The sequence below is a fragment of the Geotrypetes seraphini genome, chromosome 12 (assembly GCF_902459505.1).
Source record: "Geotrypetes seraphini chromosome 12, aGeoSer1.1, whole genome shotgun sequence".
Taxonomy (NCBI): Eukaryota; Metazoa; Chordata; class Amphibia; order Gymnophiona; family Dermophiidae; genus Geotrypetes; species Geotrypetes seraphini.
The window spans coordinates 45,217,459-45,234,107 of NC_047095.1; the positions used below are offsets into that span (position 1 = coordinate 45,217,459).

The 16,649-nt window shown below is 44.6% G+C and overlaps 2 protein-coding genes across 6 annotated transcripts in view; one reads left to right on the top strand and one right to left on the bottom strand.

The window, feature by feature from the left end:
* The window catches only part of MIER1 (MIER1 transcriptional regulator), a 133,270-nt gene extending 126,246 nt beyond the window's left edge, over positions 1–7,024 (bottom strand). The window contains exon 1 of the mRNA XM_033915927.1: positions 7,002–7,024. The gene's annotated coding sequence lies outside the window, so the exon portion shown is untranslated. The remainder of the gene's footprint in view (positions 1–7,001) is intronic.
* Positions 1–16,649, top strand: part of WDR78 (WD repeat domain 78) — a 187,274-nt gene that overhangs the window by 59,124 nt on the left and 111,501 nt on the right. The window contains exon 1 of one of the 5 annotated variants that reach the window (XM_033915920.1): positions 7,073–7,153. The exons of 2 other annotated variants lie outside the window; for them this stretch is intronic. Coding sequence is in view for 2 of the 3 variants with exons in the window: in XM_033915918.1 (XP_033771809.1) it covers positions 8,359–8,405 (47 nt within the window). In the remaining variant the exon portion in view is untranslated. Of the gene's footprint in view, positions 1–7,072; positions 7,154–7,228; positions 8,406–16,649 lie in introns of those variants that run through there. 2 more of the 5 variants (XM_033915918.1, XM_033915916.1) reach the window with 2 other exon arrangements.

A 16,649-nucleotide genomic window follows, 5' to 3' on the forward strand; every position in this document is an offset into this window, starting at 1 on the left:
ATTTTTTTTCTATGTGCTCACTGATACTGTTCTTGATCAATGATTCGGCCATCTTCCCCGGAACTGAGGTCAAGCTGACCGGTCTATATGATGGCACTGGATTCTTCAGTATCTATGTTATAATATGTGCTGCAAATAGTCAAGACTTTTCTACAAATTGAGACTTATTTGGTGTTTTTACAAAATTATTTGTATTTTAAGGATTTTTTAATAGTAGTGCAGAGCTCCTCCCCCCCCCCCTCTTTTACAAAATCTCGGTAGCAAATGTTCAGATACCTATTAAATCCATATGTGTGTTGGAGTGCATCAGAAGTCACTATCACGGTTTTTAAAAGGATCCCTTAGTTATTTTTGCATTTTAATTAATGTCCTCTTTTGGGCGTCTTCCATTGTACTCTTTTTGGGCACTAAACCCATAATTCTGCATATTTTTTTAAATTAGCATATCACTGATTGAGCACATTTCCCTTTTACTTATCAAACTTATGGCTTCCTGTTCTATGGTGGAAATAATTTAAAGTTTAAATATTGGTTCATTGTGGATTGAATTGATGGAGTTTTTTTGTTATGATTTTATTTTTTTATTTTTGTTGTTCTTAATGTTTTAATTGTTTTGTTGTTGTTGTTTTTTTTTAATTGTAAACCACACAGCTAGACTTTGGTGGTAATTTGCAGTATATCAAATAATTAAATAGATGATGATGATAATAATTTGCTTCTGGCTATTTCCTCAGCCCTGAGAATATGGGGGCTCATTTTTTAAACAACAAAAATGGCACAAAACAGCAGATAGATACTTAAAAGAAATCCAAATCACTATTTTCAAAACTAATTTTTAATACATTTTTCTATGCAGTTCATGTCAATCTGAAAGGGACATGTTAGAGGCATGTTTTGGGCAGGCTTTGATTTTGATGGTTTTCTGCAAGAATTTAACATTGTTAAAACATCCAGGGCAAATAATAGGCATTACTATAACAGGTCTAGCCAAAAAGGTGCCAAAACTGACCAGATGACCACTGGAGGAATAAAGGCATGACCCCTTTAACCCTCCAGTGCTCACTGACCCCCTCCCATCTCCCTAAGAAGTAAAGGTGGAAGTATAGACCAGGCTCCGTCAAACTGCGATCATCCAATCCTAAAGTTTATATTATTTCCGCTAGTACCAGATTATTTGATCTTATGATAGCTCTAGCCTTACACTGGAAAAATAATAAACATGTATCTTATCATGAATGGTGCATATAGGAACTACAAAGAGATTACAGCATTAAAACAAAATCACTTACCATCCCTTATTAGAAATTGGAAAATTCTAGATAATTATTGTACATAACAGTCTATTAACTAATACTCTCATGGCTACCTTGTAAAGGTTTACATTCTTGTTTTCAGTGCAGCTATTGTTATTGTTTGTTTGTATCTCAGTTAAAAATTTATAAATAAAAATTGTAAAAAACCAAGAATAAAGGGGTGTAATAATCATCCAAATAATATGAACTATTATCATCTATCAAATGTAAACTGCAAAAAAAAAAAAAAAAAATTCACTTAAATATAACAATCAAATTATAAATGTAATAATAAAGGAAGCAGAGGACATCATAATGGAACATGGATCAGATCATAAAATCTCTTATGACTCAAGCCATTCTAGATCCCTATCCTGCCAGGTAGGTTCTAATCATATATCCAAATCCTCCAACCACCTACAGGTGAGATCAATGTGCAAGTTCTAAGCAAAAAGTGCTCTACTTAAAAAAAGAAACAAACAAACAAAAAAATCAATTCGATCATGAAAAATTTTTTGAAAAAAACTTATAACAAACTTGTGAAAAAATTATTACTGAAGCACTGGCACTTATCTTAATGGTCTTCTCTGACTCCAGCGCTGACTAAATTGATAATCTCCCGACGCACGGACATATGTATTTTCTTCACAGGCTGTTCAATATGGAACCCTTAAAAGCTGTGCCTTCTTGAATGAAACTGAAAATCATTGATTCTAAGCGGCGACAAACTCTCAATTCTCACACGCCAACGTTGCCTGTTTTTTACTTCATCAGGCTCTATGACAGCTGCAGATATAATGGGCATTCCTCTTAGAGCAGCAAGCAAGTTCTTTGAGTAGCCTGGTGGTTGGTGCACTGGACTGTAGAGAAGGGGGCCAAGGCCCATATTGTATACTCTGTTACATTTGTGTAACATTGCATAGTAAATATGCAAATGTGACTAGTTGCTTTACTTCAGTAAAAGTAACAAATGTTAGTTTTGTTACTTTTACTGAAGTAATAATGTCACTACTTTTACCTAGATACATCTGATGCTTGCAGTACAGAAAGTAAAAGCAGAAGCAAGATGTAAATGATGTAAATCAAATGAAACAGCAAAACCTGGAACAGGATTTTGCTATTGTAAACTTCATCATGCAAACACTGGATCATTTCATCTTCAATTTTGCTGTTCTGCGAATACAGGGGAATGAGAACAGGGGAGTTAATCTGTGTGTTTAACTGGTTACTGGTCTCCAGACTAGCAAAGCACTGAGGAGTTGGATTACTTTGAAGAAGAGGTGAAGCTAACGCTGGTTACTTCTCTTGGTCATCCTATGAAAAATGCTGCATTAGGATGACTGTCCAGTAGATTAATAGCCTTTAGAGAGGAAGTCTACTTGTCTGGCCCCAAGGCTGAAGGGTTCCCACACTTTGATGTTCTTATCAGTTCTCAAAAATATTGAAAATTTGCCATCAGATGAAAAATTGTTAGAACAACAGACAATGATTCCAACTTTGTGAAAGTGTTCTCTGCAATCGGCCAGCATGATAATGATGATAACAAAGATGAAGATGCAAGTGATGAATTAGACCACACTTCTTCTAATGTAGATGATAATGACAATGATGATAAAGTATTTTGCTATACAGAAGTCAAGTGTTGCAGACAGATTCCCTGCAGGCCTAATCAAGAGACATCAAGAGACCCAATGAAGAGGCTTGATTTGAAGGAACTTTTTAAATCAGATTGAGCAATCCACTTTCTGCACTGCAGTTGTTGAACGCCAGCTGTTCTGGTTTAATAATGACTCATAAGCACACTAACATGAGTGACGGTCATTTTTAAAATGTAGTTTCACTAAGAGCAAAGTGGATTGTGGAACAATAAAGTTGTTTTGAACCATTGTTAACATTTGTATCCTTTCATTGTAGTTATGATACTTTACCTTATACTCAAAAAGCATTATATTAGGCAATAACTTTTTTACTTTCACTTAAAAGTACATTTTTTAAATGTTTTCTTCACTGTACTTTTAGTTAAATAAAAATAAATGTATACAGTATTTGTAATATTTGAGTACTTTGACCAAGTACTTTGAACAGCACTGCACTTGGCAGGTATAAGAGCTATCACTTTGAGTGTGGTTGTAAAACTATAAAAAGGTGATATACAAGTCCCAATCCCTTTCCCCTTTTCCTTTCCTGTTAAAGTAGTGGACCGTTAGGTACAGTACATTTTTTGCTATTCCTGGGGGGCTCGCCATACAATAGAAGGGAGTTATGATGTAATGTATACCTGGAACCTTTTATGTGAAGGTCAGTGCGATGCTAGAGTATGTCAATTGTAGGGGTAGATTTTTATTTTTTTTCAAACGTTACCAATTATGCTGTTTTGCCTGCTGAATATAAAGCTGTCTTCATAAACTATTTAAAGTGGGTCTTACCTACATTAAATCACAGTTGAAATATATAGAAATTAAGTACCAGATGGGCCATTTGGACTTTATCTGCCGTTATGTTTTTACTGTAATACTTACTGTATTTGAATGTACAAATAGTCTAGTGGGGAGGAGTGGCCTAGTGGCTAGGGCTGCAGCCTTAGCATGCCAAGGTTGTAAGTTCAAACCCAGCATTGCTGTCCTAAGAATAAATTTGAGTTAAGAAATTAACTTTTAGCCCACCCCAGGGAGAATGCAGTATTCAAATTAGAGAGTTGCGCAGGGACAGAAATCCCATCTGTCCCTGCCAAAATCCCACCCATCCCCATGAGGAATCCCTCCGTCCTCACCCGACCCCGTGAGGAATCCCCTCTGTCCCCACCCATCCATAAGAACATAAGCAATGCCTCCACTGGGTCAGACCTGAGGTCCATCGTGCCCAGCAGTCTGCTCACGCGGCGGCCCAACAGGTCCAGGACCTGTGCAGTAATCCTCTATCTATACCCCTCTAGCCCCTTTTCCAGCAGGAAAATGTCCAATCCCCTCCATCCCCGCCCGTCTCTATAAACTTCAGAAATAGTTATTTCATTTAATTATGCTACTGAATTAAAGGCTCTAGTAGAGACCCATTTAAAATAAGCAAAGACACTTTATTAATTTTGAAATATTAATTGGGAAGAATGCATACTTTGTAAATGGGTTTCTACCAAAGTCTCTAATGTAAATATAAAATATAAATACTCAGCTGATGAGAACCCCCAAGCTGTCAGCTGAGGACTTCCTTTGCAGTTGGCCGGGGGTCCCTTTTGCCAAACTTGGCAGGCAGCAGTAGCATCCCCGAGTCACAGATGCTGGCACCTCAGTGGTTCATGGATGCTGCCAGTGACTGCTGTGCTTGGTGGAGGGGAGTTCTGGCCGTCTCTAGAGGAGGTCCTCTGCTGGCGGTGCTTGGGGATCCCCACCAGTCACAGCAAGGGTCAGCAAGTACTTCAACACTGTAGAAATAAAACCAGAAATGCATTTTATTTTCTTTTGAACATAATACAAAGACATCTGCTATATACATTTCCCAAAGCTAACATATTTTAGACAATAAATTCCGTTTTTTACCTTTGTTGTCTGGAGACTTATTTTTCCATAAAGTTGGTCCCAGTTTCTTTTTTCTGCTTTCCCATCTTCAGTAAATTCTTCTGTTGCTGTCCATTGGTTCCTCCTACCATGGTCCAGCATTTATCCCTTTCTCATCTTTCGTGCCTGCCCACTAGCCCCATGCCCAACATTTCTCCTATCACCCCTCTCCAGCACCATGCCACATCTCTCCCTCCATTCCCTTCACCACTATGTCCACCACCATTCCTCCCTCTTGCATCCATTTCAATCTGTCCCACTGTTCCCTTCCACCACAATATTTCTCCCTCTCATCTGTACCTCACTCCCTCCCTGTGACCATAAATTTTCCTTTCTTCCATTCCCGTGTACACAACCATCTCTTTCCCTCCCTTCCTCTCTCCCAATTCCATGCCATCTGTGTCCAAAAATGCACTCCCTCCCCCACCTCAGCATCTCTTTCCCTCCCTTCTTCCATCTTCTTTCTCAAGTTCATGCCTTGTGTCCAAAAATGCACTCCATCCCCCACCTCAGCATCTCTTTCCCTCCCTTCCTCCATCCTCTTTCCCAAGTTCATGCTTTGTGTCCAAAAACGTACTCCCTCCCCCCACCTCAACATCTCTTTCCCTCCCTTCCTCCATCCTCTTTCCCAAGTTCATGCCTTGTGTCCAAAATGCACTCCCTCCTCCACCTCTTTCCCTCCCTTCCTCCATCCTCTCTCCCAAGTTCATGCCTTGTGCCAAAAATGCACTCCCTCCCCCCTTTTGTGTTCCGCCTCCCAGCCCTCATCTGCAAGCAAATTACCACCATAATGGAGCTCGAGCCGCGAGGCTTGTCTTCTATTTCCTGCCTGCACTGCCCCAGCACACATAGCCGACCGGAAGTCTTCCCCGATGTCAGCGCTGATATCGGAGGGAGGGAGAGCTTTGCTTAAGCCCTCCCTCCGACGTCAGCGCTGACATCGTGGAAGACTTCCGGTCAGCTGTGTGCTGCGGCAGAGCAGGTAGGAAAAAGAAGACGAGCCTCGCGGCTCGACTTGCATCGAACCCCGCAGGATCCCCGCGACCCTAGGGGGCGTCCCCATGGGATCCCCGCGACCCGAAGGGGAACCCGCGGGTCCCGTGGGATTCCCATCATCCCCATTCCTGTGCAGCTCTCTAATTCAAATTCAAGCTAAAAGCCCACTTTTTTTAAAGCTGCTTTCAACTAACTCACTCACCATCAGTTAACCTTTATCCACTGTATCATTCCTTCTGCTAGAAACACTCCAACTCTGAGATGTACTGTCTGTCTGTCCAGATTAGATTGTAAGCTCTTCTAAGCAGGGACCATCTATTGAATGTTAAATGAACAGCACTGCGTATTTTTGTAACCAGGATTTTAATACTGTTCAATGAGGATCCTGGTTTTACTGTTTTCTGTAAACAATTGATCTTGGCAACCACATACCAGCAAATACTTTAAGCTGTATTTTTTAATAGAAAATGTGATCATGATTGTTGAGTTTTAATTATCAAAATTGGGCTGGAGGATAAACTAAAGGCTGAAGGTTGCCTAGAGTGATTCCCAACCCTGTCCTGGAGGAACACCAGGCCAATCGGGTTTTCAGGCTAGCCCTAATGAATATGCATGAGAGAGATTTGCATATGATGGAAGTGATAGGCATGCAAATTTGCTTCATGCATATTCATTAGGGCTAGCCTGAAAACCCAATTGGCCTGGTGTTCCTCCAGGACAGGGTTGGGAACCACTGGCCTAGACAACCATCTCTCTTGCACCGGTTCTAAAGACTAAGGGCTCCTTTTACAAAGCCGCTTTAGAGGTTTTATCGCACGCACCTTTTTAGCGCACTCTAACCCCTGCGCTAGCCGAAAAACTACGGCCTGCTCAAGAGGAGGTGGTAGCGACTAGCAAATTAGCGTGTGCTATTATGCGCATTAAACTGCTAATGGCGGGGCAACAGCCCCGAAGCCTTTTAAATCTCTATGGGCTTCTGCGTCATTAGCACAGCCGCTAGCGTGGCTTTGTAAAAGAGGCGGTTAAAGGGATATGATGTAACAGAAATACAGTGTTAGGGAAGTTATGAATGTGGGCTACCGTTAATTCTAGTTATTTTACCATAGGGTATCACTGCATAAAATGGACTCCCGTGTTAAAATAATTCGATTCAACAGTAACTCACCACATCGATAACTTCACACCTCTGGTTGCGTGCGAAGGCGCTTTGCAAAAGGGAGGAGGAGGAGGGGGAAATCCCTCGGACAGAACCTTCCCTGTCGCCCTCTGATTGGTCAGAAGCCTTGCGCTCTCTGCTGTCGCTGTGTCGTCATTCAGGTTTCAGTAGCTGCTGCGTTTTTTAACTTCTTCCAAAATGTAAACAAGCGAAGGGAAGAAAAAAAAAACAAAAACAAAAACCCTGGCAAAATGAATTCTCGACACTATGACGTGGACGCAGCCGGGGGGGGCGCGAGAAACGGGAAGTAGGGAAAAGGATCCCTGGCTGTGGCGCGCGCTTCCCAAACGTGTTGCGTTTACCTCGCGGACGAGGAGCCGCTCTTATATTTTAGTTGTAGTTTAGGAGTGGGGACCGATTTAAGCTAGTTTTAGGTATGAGACGATGGAGTTGCTTGCGCATCCGGAAGCGGCAGGCTATTGTTTGCTTTGCAGCAGCGGAGGGAATTTGATCAGGCGCGCTTTTTATTAGCTTTTACATTTCGAATGTCCCTTTTTTAATCGATAGCGCGCTTGGTTTTCGGCAGGGTTAGCACCCCTTTCGTTGGGAAACCTTAGGTAAACGGTAGCAGGTTTTGGGGTGTATGGCGAAATAAAAGTCATTTCAGATTCGGGTGAAAAGCGTAATGTTGTTAGGTTGGTGGGTTTTTTTTTTCTCCTGGAGATGCTATTCAGTTACTGTCGGCTTGCCTGTTAATTATAATTCTGCACTGAAAAATGGCGATTGAACTCGGGTGCATTTTAGAATTTGTTCCCCTCCTTCAAAACCTAATTGTAAAGTGGCTACTGTCTGTTACCGGCAGGCGTAGATACAAAGGCTAGAGAACGACACGGGGGAGAAATGTTTCCCGTCCCCGCGGGTACTAATTTTCCCGCCCCCGCGAGTTCTTTTCCTGCGCCTCCATCCTCATCTGCACAAGCATCAAACACTTAACAATCATAAGTGTTTACAGGCTTGTGTGATTAAGGTTGAGCTTACAGGAATGGGACAGCGACAAAACTCGTGGGGACGGGATGGCGAAATATGAGTTCCTGCGGGGACGGGGAAAAATTCGTCCCTGTGTCATTGTTTAACAAAGACTAAAAAGCAAAGGTAATGGACGGATTTCCTCCCCAGTAAAATCTCGCGCTGCTAGTCAAGCTGCCCCTCGGGGAGGGAATTCTGTTGTCATGGTGAAAATAAACAAGCCCGGGCGATCCTTTCCCAAGCTGCTAACCGTGCGCCCTATTTATTCTACCGGTTCTTTGGCCTCTCTTTATAGTTTGTTTTCGTTCTGAAAGCTGTGAATAAAAAAAAGCTTTGCACAATGTCTAGTCATTTCAGCAGCGTGACTAAATCGAAGAAACGACTCGGGTAAGCGAGCCACCATGTTTCTGTCTCATTGCATCCACATTTACAGCATTTCTTCTCTTTAGACTGAACTGTTTGAGCATTGGATAAGCACCTTGTATAGTAACTGTTAACTTACCTGCTATTTATATCAGCTGGCCTAGCAACGAGAAGCATAAAGTACACAATATGCTTCTTATGAGATTAGGTGGAAGTCGGAAAAGAATGTCTGATGTGTTGTTTAAAGTGAAAATAATGGAATCCGTGTTCTACAGTTACATCTATATTTGTGCAGACCAAGGGCATGAGGTAGCACTGTACATGGAGTGTGATAGAACCAAGTGTGTGTACTGTTTCAGCATATGGTTAGCAATTAAGAGTGACTGTAGTCTAACCTTTTGGAATACACCTGTTCTAGCTTTATAGAATGCAACTTTATATGCTCACTCCAACCACTACCCCACCCTTGATTTTATATTTAGCTACCCTTCCTTTTGTTCCCTATATGTTTTATTTTTACTTGATTATTGTAGTTCTTGCCCTCTTACCTTTTATTCCCGTTTGTCTTTGTTTTAAAATTTTTTTTTTTTTTTAAATATCATTACTTTTAATGCTGTTTTGTCATCTTAAATATGTATTTTAGTCAAAGTATGTTTTTATGACTCTGTACATCGCCTAGAAGTATAAGAAATTTTAAATAAACTTGAACCCTCCTAATTTTTGTTTTCCAGTAATATTTAAATTCTGTTTATTTAACAAAAGAGCATGGTAAAGTGTCATTTGGCTTTTCCATAACAGCCAAACATTTTTTTTTTTAGATCACCAATTTGGGTAGCAAATCCACATAACACAATATTTTAAAAGTTTTCCTTGTACTGTTTTCCTCAATATCTCCCTATCCTCACTCCTTTCTCCTCTCTGTATGTTCTGATCAAGTCGTTTCCGCAAACCCTAAAAGACGGCTAATCTTAATGGCCTTCAGGACAAACCCCTCTCTGTCTAGAATACTTAAGCTCTGGAACGCATTGCCAGAGGTTGTGGTAAGAGAGGATAGTGTATCTGGTTTTAAGAAAAGTTTGGACAATTATCTGGAGGAAAATTCCATAGTCTGTTATTGAGAAAGACATGGGGGAAGCCACTGCGTGCCTTGGGTCGGTAGCATGGAATGTTGCTACTCCTTAGGTTTTGGCCAGGTACTGGGGACCTGGACTGGCCACTGTGGGGACGGGCTACTGGGCTTGATGGACCATTGGTCTGACCCAGTAGGATATTCTTATGTTCTTATTATTTTAAAATTATTTTTATTCAGTTTGACCTAGATCACAAATGGTACAGAATCGCATATTAATCGCAACACATGACTAAAAATACTAGAACAAACTGCTTCTTCCTCTATAATATTACCAAAATCTGACCTCTCTATTCTGAGAGCACACTACCAAAACCCTTATCTACACTCTCATCACCTCTCTCTTAGATTACTGTAAGTTTCTTCTCTCGGGTCTTCGACTTAAATCTCTCTCCCCTTCAATCTGTTCAAAATTCTGCTGCACGACTTAATGAGTTCTGCCAGAGCTGCCATACTCACATTACCTCTCACTTCAGATTACTTCATTGGCTCCCCATCCATTTATGAATACAGTTCAAACTCCTCTTACAGCCTCTCAATCGCTCCCCATGAGCTCCTTTAATCAGGTAAGTCTCCTCCACTGCCAACTCCAGACTCCATCCTTTCTTTCTTGCTGCACTGTATGCCTGGAACAGACTGGCTGAGTTAATACATCAAGCTCAGTCTCTAGAATATTCAAATCTAAGCTAAAAGCCTACTTTCTAGAGGCTGCTTTCAACTCTTAACTCCCACTCACTGTAAGATACCTATGTCCATCCTATCATTCTCTCTGCAAGAAACTCCTCAACCCTATCTGTCCCATTTGTCCTGCCTGTCCAAATTAGATTGTAAGTAAGCTCATCTATGCAGGGACCATGTTAAATGTGCAGCGCTACGTACGCCTTTCAGCGCTATAGAAATGATAAATTGTAGTAGTAGTAAAGTTGGGAGTACCTGGTATTTCTGATCAGGGGCACAGACAGAATCTAATTTTTGGGGGGTGGACTTCAGGGGCCATTCATTCTTCTCTGCTTTCCCATTCCTCTCCCTGTCATTAAAGATTTTACTTTTGCCGGCGGTGATGTCCAAGGCCAGTCAGCTGAAGCGCTCCATGGCCCAAACCTCTCCCCATGTGAAGAAGTTGGTGGTGTGCTTTCCAGCCATTGATGCTGGTACTCTTCGCTCATGCTTGGTTCATGCTTATGAGCTGAGCATGTGTGAGGAGTACCGGCATCATTGTCTGGAAAGCACACCACCTACTTTCTCACACTGGGAGAAGTGTGGGCCGCAGGGCTTGGGCAACCCTGCCAGCCATTCAGGGTGCTATAGTGGGGTAGGCCCAGGTCCCCCCAGTTGGTATACCACTGCTTCTGAGTGTCTCACTCCATTTCTTTCTTCTACTCTGTTGTACTTCAGTTCTGCGAGCTTCTGAAGCTCAGTTGCTTTAAACAGACTGCTGCTTCTGTATACACACACCCTTTAAAAGAGTTGCATCTTTTTTTTCTCTAAGAGATGCCTTAAGCGTAGAGATGCTTATGGATGTCCAAGGTCACTTTTGGTGGAAACCTACGCCAGCCTTGGAAGTCCGTAAGCATCCCTATGTTTCTCTGTAGGTGCATGACAGGCGTCTACAATGTAGGCCTCGTTTGCCGCATCCATTTTTTAAAAAAAAAACGTGCATCCCGATTGGCTGGTGAGATGGTAGTAGGATGCCTACCGCTGCCTAAATCAGGATGCCGTTTGTAGAATCAACCCCTTAAGGTCTAGGCTGTTTGTCTTCCCTCTGGGGGTCCTCCCACTGTAATTCTACAAAGCTGTCTTTTCTCTCATTAGACTTAAAACTAGCAAATATCTACAAGCTTTAATTTCCAGGCTGTTTGTCTTATCACAGGTAGGCTCCCCATCTTGTAATTCCACAGAGTAGCCTTTTCTCATCCTATGTTATACCATCAAAACATTTGCAAAGTTTCTTTTGAAGATCATCTCTCACTGGGCAGGCTACTTCCTTCCAAGAACTTTTTATTTGATCCTAATTTGTCAGCAAGTCTCTAGCCTGCATTCAGGAGTCTCTTTCCCGAGCTGTATGGCTGTGGCACTGACATCTTCCCTCTATTTAGGGTTCAAACACTACAAAAGGGACCTTTTCTGAGGTTCTCTAGCATGTGCCTCTGCCTTAACTTATGTCCTCCTCTGGGAAACACCCTCTTTTTCTAACATTCCCGCAGAAGGCTTTTATCTTCAGGATCTCTTCTGCTAGGTTTTTAAACCTGCTTGTCTCACCCTACTGGGGTTTTCTTTTTAGGATCCTCAGCTCTGGAGCTCTTCATCTATCAGCTTGCTCCCTTGATCCTCCCTGTACTCCCAAACTGCCCATTATATTCCCTAACTGGGCTCCTATAGGATTTAGGCCCCACCCCTTTGCCTTAGTCCTGGGACATGCTTCAGAGCTGCCTAGCTCCCCTATTGGCGGATTTAATGGGAACTAAACTCACTAGAATTACTGGAACCTCCTTACCCTACCAGAACTGAACCTGCTGATTCTTTAAATATGCATGAGATAGATTTGCATCTCAAGGAGGCAGTGGATGCAAATTCATCTCATACATATTCATTGTGGATATCCTGAAAACCTGACCTGGCTGCGGCTCTCGAGGACCGGAATTACCTACCCCTGTAATAGTGCTACCCAATTCAAGGAAAAAATGTTCAATTTCAATTTGGCCCATTGAATAGAAATGCAGTGGGCAAAATTGAAATGTGTTATTGTAAGAGTAACAAACCTTTTTGTGAGGCAAGTAAGAGGAAAAGAAGGCCACTTTGGTTCTCAAACGTAGTAGCTGAGAAGGTAAGGAATAAGCTTTCATAAACAATAAAAGATCGCAGATAGAGGAAGTCAGGAAAAAATATCTGGAAAAGTTAAGAGAGGCTAGTCAAGTAGTACATGGGGGCATGGGAGTTCCTGATTTTTGTTAATTATTACTATGCGGCCCAATTACAGGTCTTGTTTCATTGGGTTTTCCCCTCCCGCTGTTGGGTCTCTTTGGAGTAAGAGCTTCAGCCTTCTTTTCCTCTAGCGGCTCTACCATGGTTATCTTTAGAGATAATTTGGAAGGTGGCTTGGGAGGCTCCTTATGGGATGGCTTGTACTCTGCAGATTTGGGGTCAAGTTCGAAAGGCTTGGTTCTCACGGCAGTACTATTTTTATTCCACTCCTATTCGGTATGCCCCTGGGTTACTGCTCGCTCATGATTCTAGTATATTCTGTCGCTGGTTAGATGGGGGGACTTCGGGTGCTTGGCCAGTTGGTCCTTCAGGGGGAATTGGTCTCTTTTGCAGCTCTTCATGATACCTACGGTCTCCCCGCAACGGATTTTTTTGCTTGCACTTAGCTCTGTGATTTTGTGCAGAGACGGGTAGTCCTGGAGTGGGCGGGGGCTTAGCCTTTCTTAAGGTTTTTTTGTATGGGGTCGGGGGTGGGTTTAATATCTAGATTATACAAAGCTCTTTTATATACCCGTCCTTTGGTCCGCTCTTATGAGAATAAATGGGAGGACCTTTTGAGGTTGCCCTTAGAAGCGCAGCAGTGCGTTGCTGCGGGTGTCTTTTGGCCACCTCCTTGATTGAACAGGGCTATGTTATTTCAGTGGTACTATACCCCGGAGAAACTGTTTCATTTGTTCAGATATGGGGATAGGTTCTGTTGGAGACTTTGGAGGGGGGCAGGGGATTTTTGGGCATGTATGGTGGGATTGTCCCAAGATTCTGATTTTTTGGAAGATGGTACACATTGATGTAAACTGTTTTGCATTTTCCTGTTTCATTTCAAATGGATGTTTTGTTGCTTAATAAGCCTGCCCTGGGATTGGAGCGCGACCAAGCTCACTTTGAAGCACTGGTCGCTATGGCAGCCAGGCAGGCTCTGTGTGGCATCTTTTTGGAAACCGTCTCATCTTCCTGCACAATCTGATTTACTCCTCAAGCTTGGTCACATTTTTCTTTTTTTTTTTTTTTTAATATTTATTCATTTTCAAATTGAACAACAAGTGCACAAAAATACATTATACAAGTAATTTCAAAATATCACTATAATATCTAACATATAAAAATCTAGTAACGTAATAACCCCCACCCACCCACCCTTCATCATATTTTCAACAATAAATAAAATATACATGTGTTCTATAACGTATTATAACATATTTTATAAAATTATTCCCAATTCCACCCTCCCCCCCTGAGTGTGCTATATATAACTAAGAAAGAAAAGGAAAATAAAAGAATTGATTTCTAAATTGACTGCATTATGCACAGACACTTGTGGTTCCTTTCGCTGTATTTGGCTTCCTTATGGCCAATGGAGAGGTATTTCATAACGGCTCTGGGACATTGCTTGTTGGTTGTTTTTCCTACTCTTGGACTTCTTGTTTGGGGGCTTTTTCTGTTTTGCTTCACTCGGTGGGAGAGGGGGGATGTTGCATTACTTTGTTTGGGGTGGCATACAACTTGTTGGCATTCAGCCTGTGTGTATTTTCTTGCTTTCTTGAATAAAAGTGTTTAAAACTACAAAAAAAAAAAAAAAAAAAAAGAAAGAAAGAGTTTGAGTACAGTGTTTAGGTATTGAAGAGGTCTGGTAAATACCTTTTATCCCAGGACAAGCAGGCATGATATTCTCACATATGGGTGACGTCATCTACGGAGCCCCAGCGCGGACAGCTTTTCAAGCAAACTTGATCGAAGTTTCAAGTTTGCTACACTGCACCACGCATGTGCATGCCTTCTCGCCCACTAGAGGGCGCATCCCACCTCGTGGTCCTCAGTTCAGTTTTTTCCGTGGAGCCAGAAGCCCTGTGGAAATCGAGCTCTGCTGTTTTTGCCTTCTGTCACTGCGTCCGGTGAATTTTGATCGGTCGCTGTGCTTTACTTCATCTTTTCTTTTGTTTTTGCAGTTATTGTTAAAAAAAAAAAAGGTTTTCTTTCCGTTCGGCTCCGGGGGCTCCCGTGAGCCGCGGCCGCAGCCGGCCTTGCTTTCGGCCGGTTCGGTTTTTCATGTCCCGTCCCTTTCAAGAAGTGCACCCGGTGTGAGCGGTTACTTTCCATTACCGATCCACACCGGTGGTGCTTGCTCTGCTTAGGGCCCGAGCATCCGACTGACTCTTGCGATCGGTGCTCCACCTTTCAGGCCAGAGCACTCCGCCGACGCCGTGCCAGGATGGCGGAGCTCTTCGCGGTTGACTCCGCGCCGGGGAAGGCCTCGACGTCGGCCTCGGCTTCGGCCCCGGCCTTGACCTTGGCCTCGGGATCCTCGGCCTCGCCACGTCCCTCGACATCGAAGCCTACTCCTTCGACTAAGCCTGCCTCGGGTAAGTCCTCTCTTCCATCCTCGACTCCAGGGTCGACGAAGAAGCCATCTTCGGGCTCCTCAACGGCAGGTGGGTCGTCCTCGGCCCCGCCCAGAACTACGGCCACTAATGCCCCGAGGGAATACTCGAGACCGAGGTCGCCCTCCAGGGAGCATCCCCCGGCCTCGGACCTGCCGACCATGGTGGGGATCCCGGCGTTCCAAGACTTGCTCCGAGCCCTAATTGCCTCGGAGTTGTCTGGGGCCCTTGAGCACTTGCAGCAGGCTTCGACCTCGACTGCTCCGGCCTCGAGGGCTCCGACCTCGGCGGCCTCGGTCTCGACTCCCTCGACCTCGGGTACCGGGGCGGCACCGACCTCGGCCCCGACCTTACCCTCGACTTCGGCCTCGGGGGCCCCGCCTGAGCGTAGCGTAAGGCCCCGTGACAAGGTGCGCAGGGTACGGCGAATCTCCTCCTCCTCTTCCTCGAGGTCCTCCCGGGGCTCCTCGCCCTCGGGCCGGCCTCGGGCGAGGCGTCGTCCGAGGAAGCCCAAGCGTTCGCGAGGTTCTCCTCGGCGGCGTGATCGCTCCTTGCCGCTTGGGGGCGAGGCCTTGCGGGTCTCAGAGCTCCGCCTCGACAACCCGAGGCTGCTCCGTTCCCCCGCGAGAGGGGGTTCACGTGACTCCTCACCGAAGAGGAGGGGGGCGTGCCTCGGTGCCTCGTACACCTGGGACCTCTCCCAGGGGTTCTTCGAGACGTAGACGTTCCCCGACCCCCTCGAGGCCATTGGATCTGGTCTCTTGGGACTCAGGGTCCGGTAGGGAACCGCGCTATTCCCAAGAGGCTTCCCCCTTCTGTTCGGCGGAGAGGTCGAGAACCCCATCGCCACCCGCCAGACCGTCCTCCTTCTCCGGTTTCGTGCAGGACATGGCACGTGCCTTGGGTCTGGACCTCATGGCGGGTTCTCAATATACCAAGGAGTTCCTCGAGGAGCAGGACCTTCCCACTCCCCCGAGGGAAACCCCCCGACTTCCTCTGAATAAGGTCCTTCATCAGACCTTCCTTAAGAACCTTACGGTCACAGCGGTGCCGTCTAAGATGGAGTCTAAGTATAGGACGATACCACCCAAGGGATTCGATAAGGCTCAACTCTCCCACCAGTCCTTGCTTGTCGAGTCGGCGCTGAAAAAGACGCAACCCTCCAGAGTTTCTGCGGCGGTCCCGCCCGGCAGGGAGGGTCAGACCCTGGACAAGTTTGGTCGTCGCCTCTATTCGAATTCCCTCATGGCAACCAGGGTTCTCAATTATGCCTTTACATTCTCATCCTATTTACGTGGCATGGTGAAGGACCTGCCTCAGTATCGCGAGGCCCTGCCGGATTCCCATAGGGAAGGGTTTGCCAGGTTTATGTCCAACCTGTCTCTATTGCACCTGTACCTTTTTCACGCTGTGTACGACGCGTTTGAGCTTGTCTCGAGGGTGTCGGCATTTGCTGTGGCTATGCGCCGACTAGCGTGGCTACGCACCCTCGACATGGATTCAAACCTGCAGGAACGCCTGGCGGATTTACCTTGCGTGGGGTCCGAATTATTTGATGAATCCCTTGAGGCGGCGACCAAACGGTTGTCGGAGCAGGAGCGCTCGTTGGCCTCTTTGGTCCGTCCGAAACCTCGGGCCACGCCGCAGAAACCCTTCCGGCCTCCTCCGAGGCGTTACCCTCATAAGTCGACGCCAGCCTTTTCTAGGCCTCCGCCACGGCGTCCACTTCAACAGGGCAGAGGGGGACAAACGAAACCTCCGGCGCAGGGTCCGTCCAAGCCG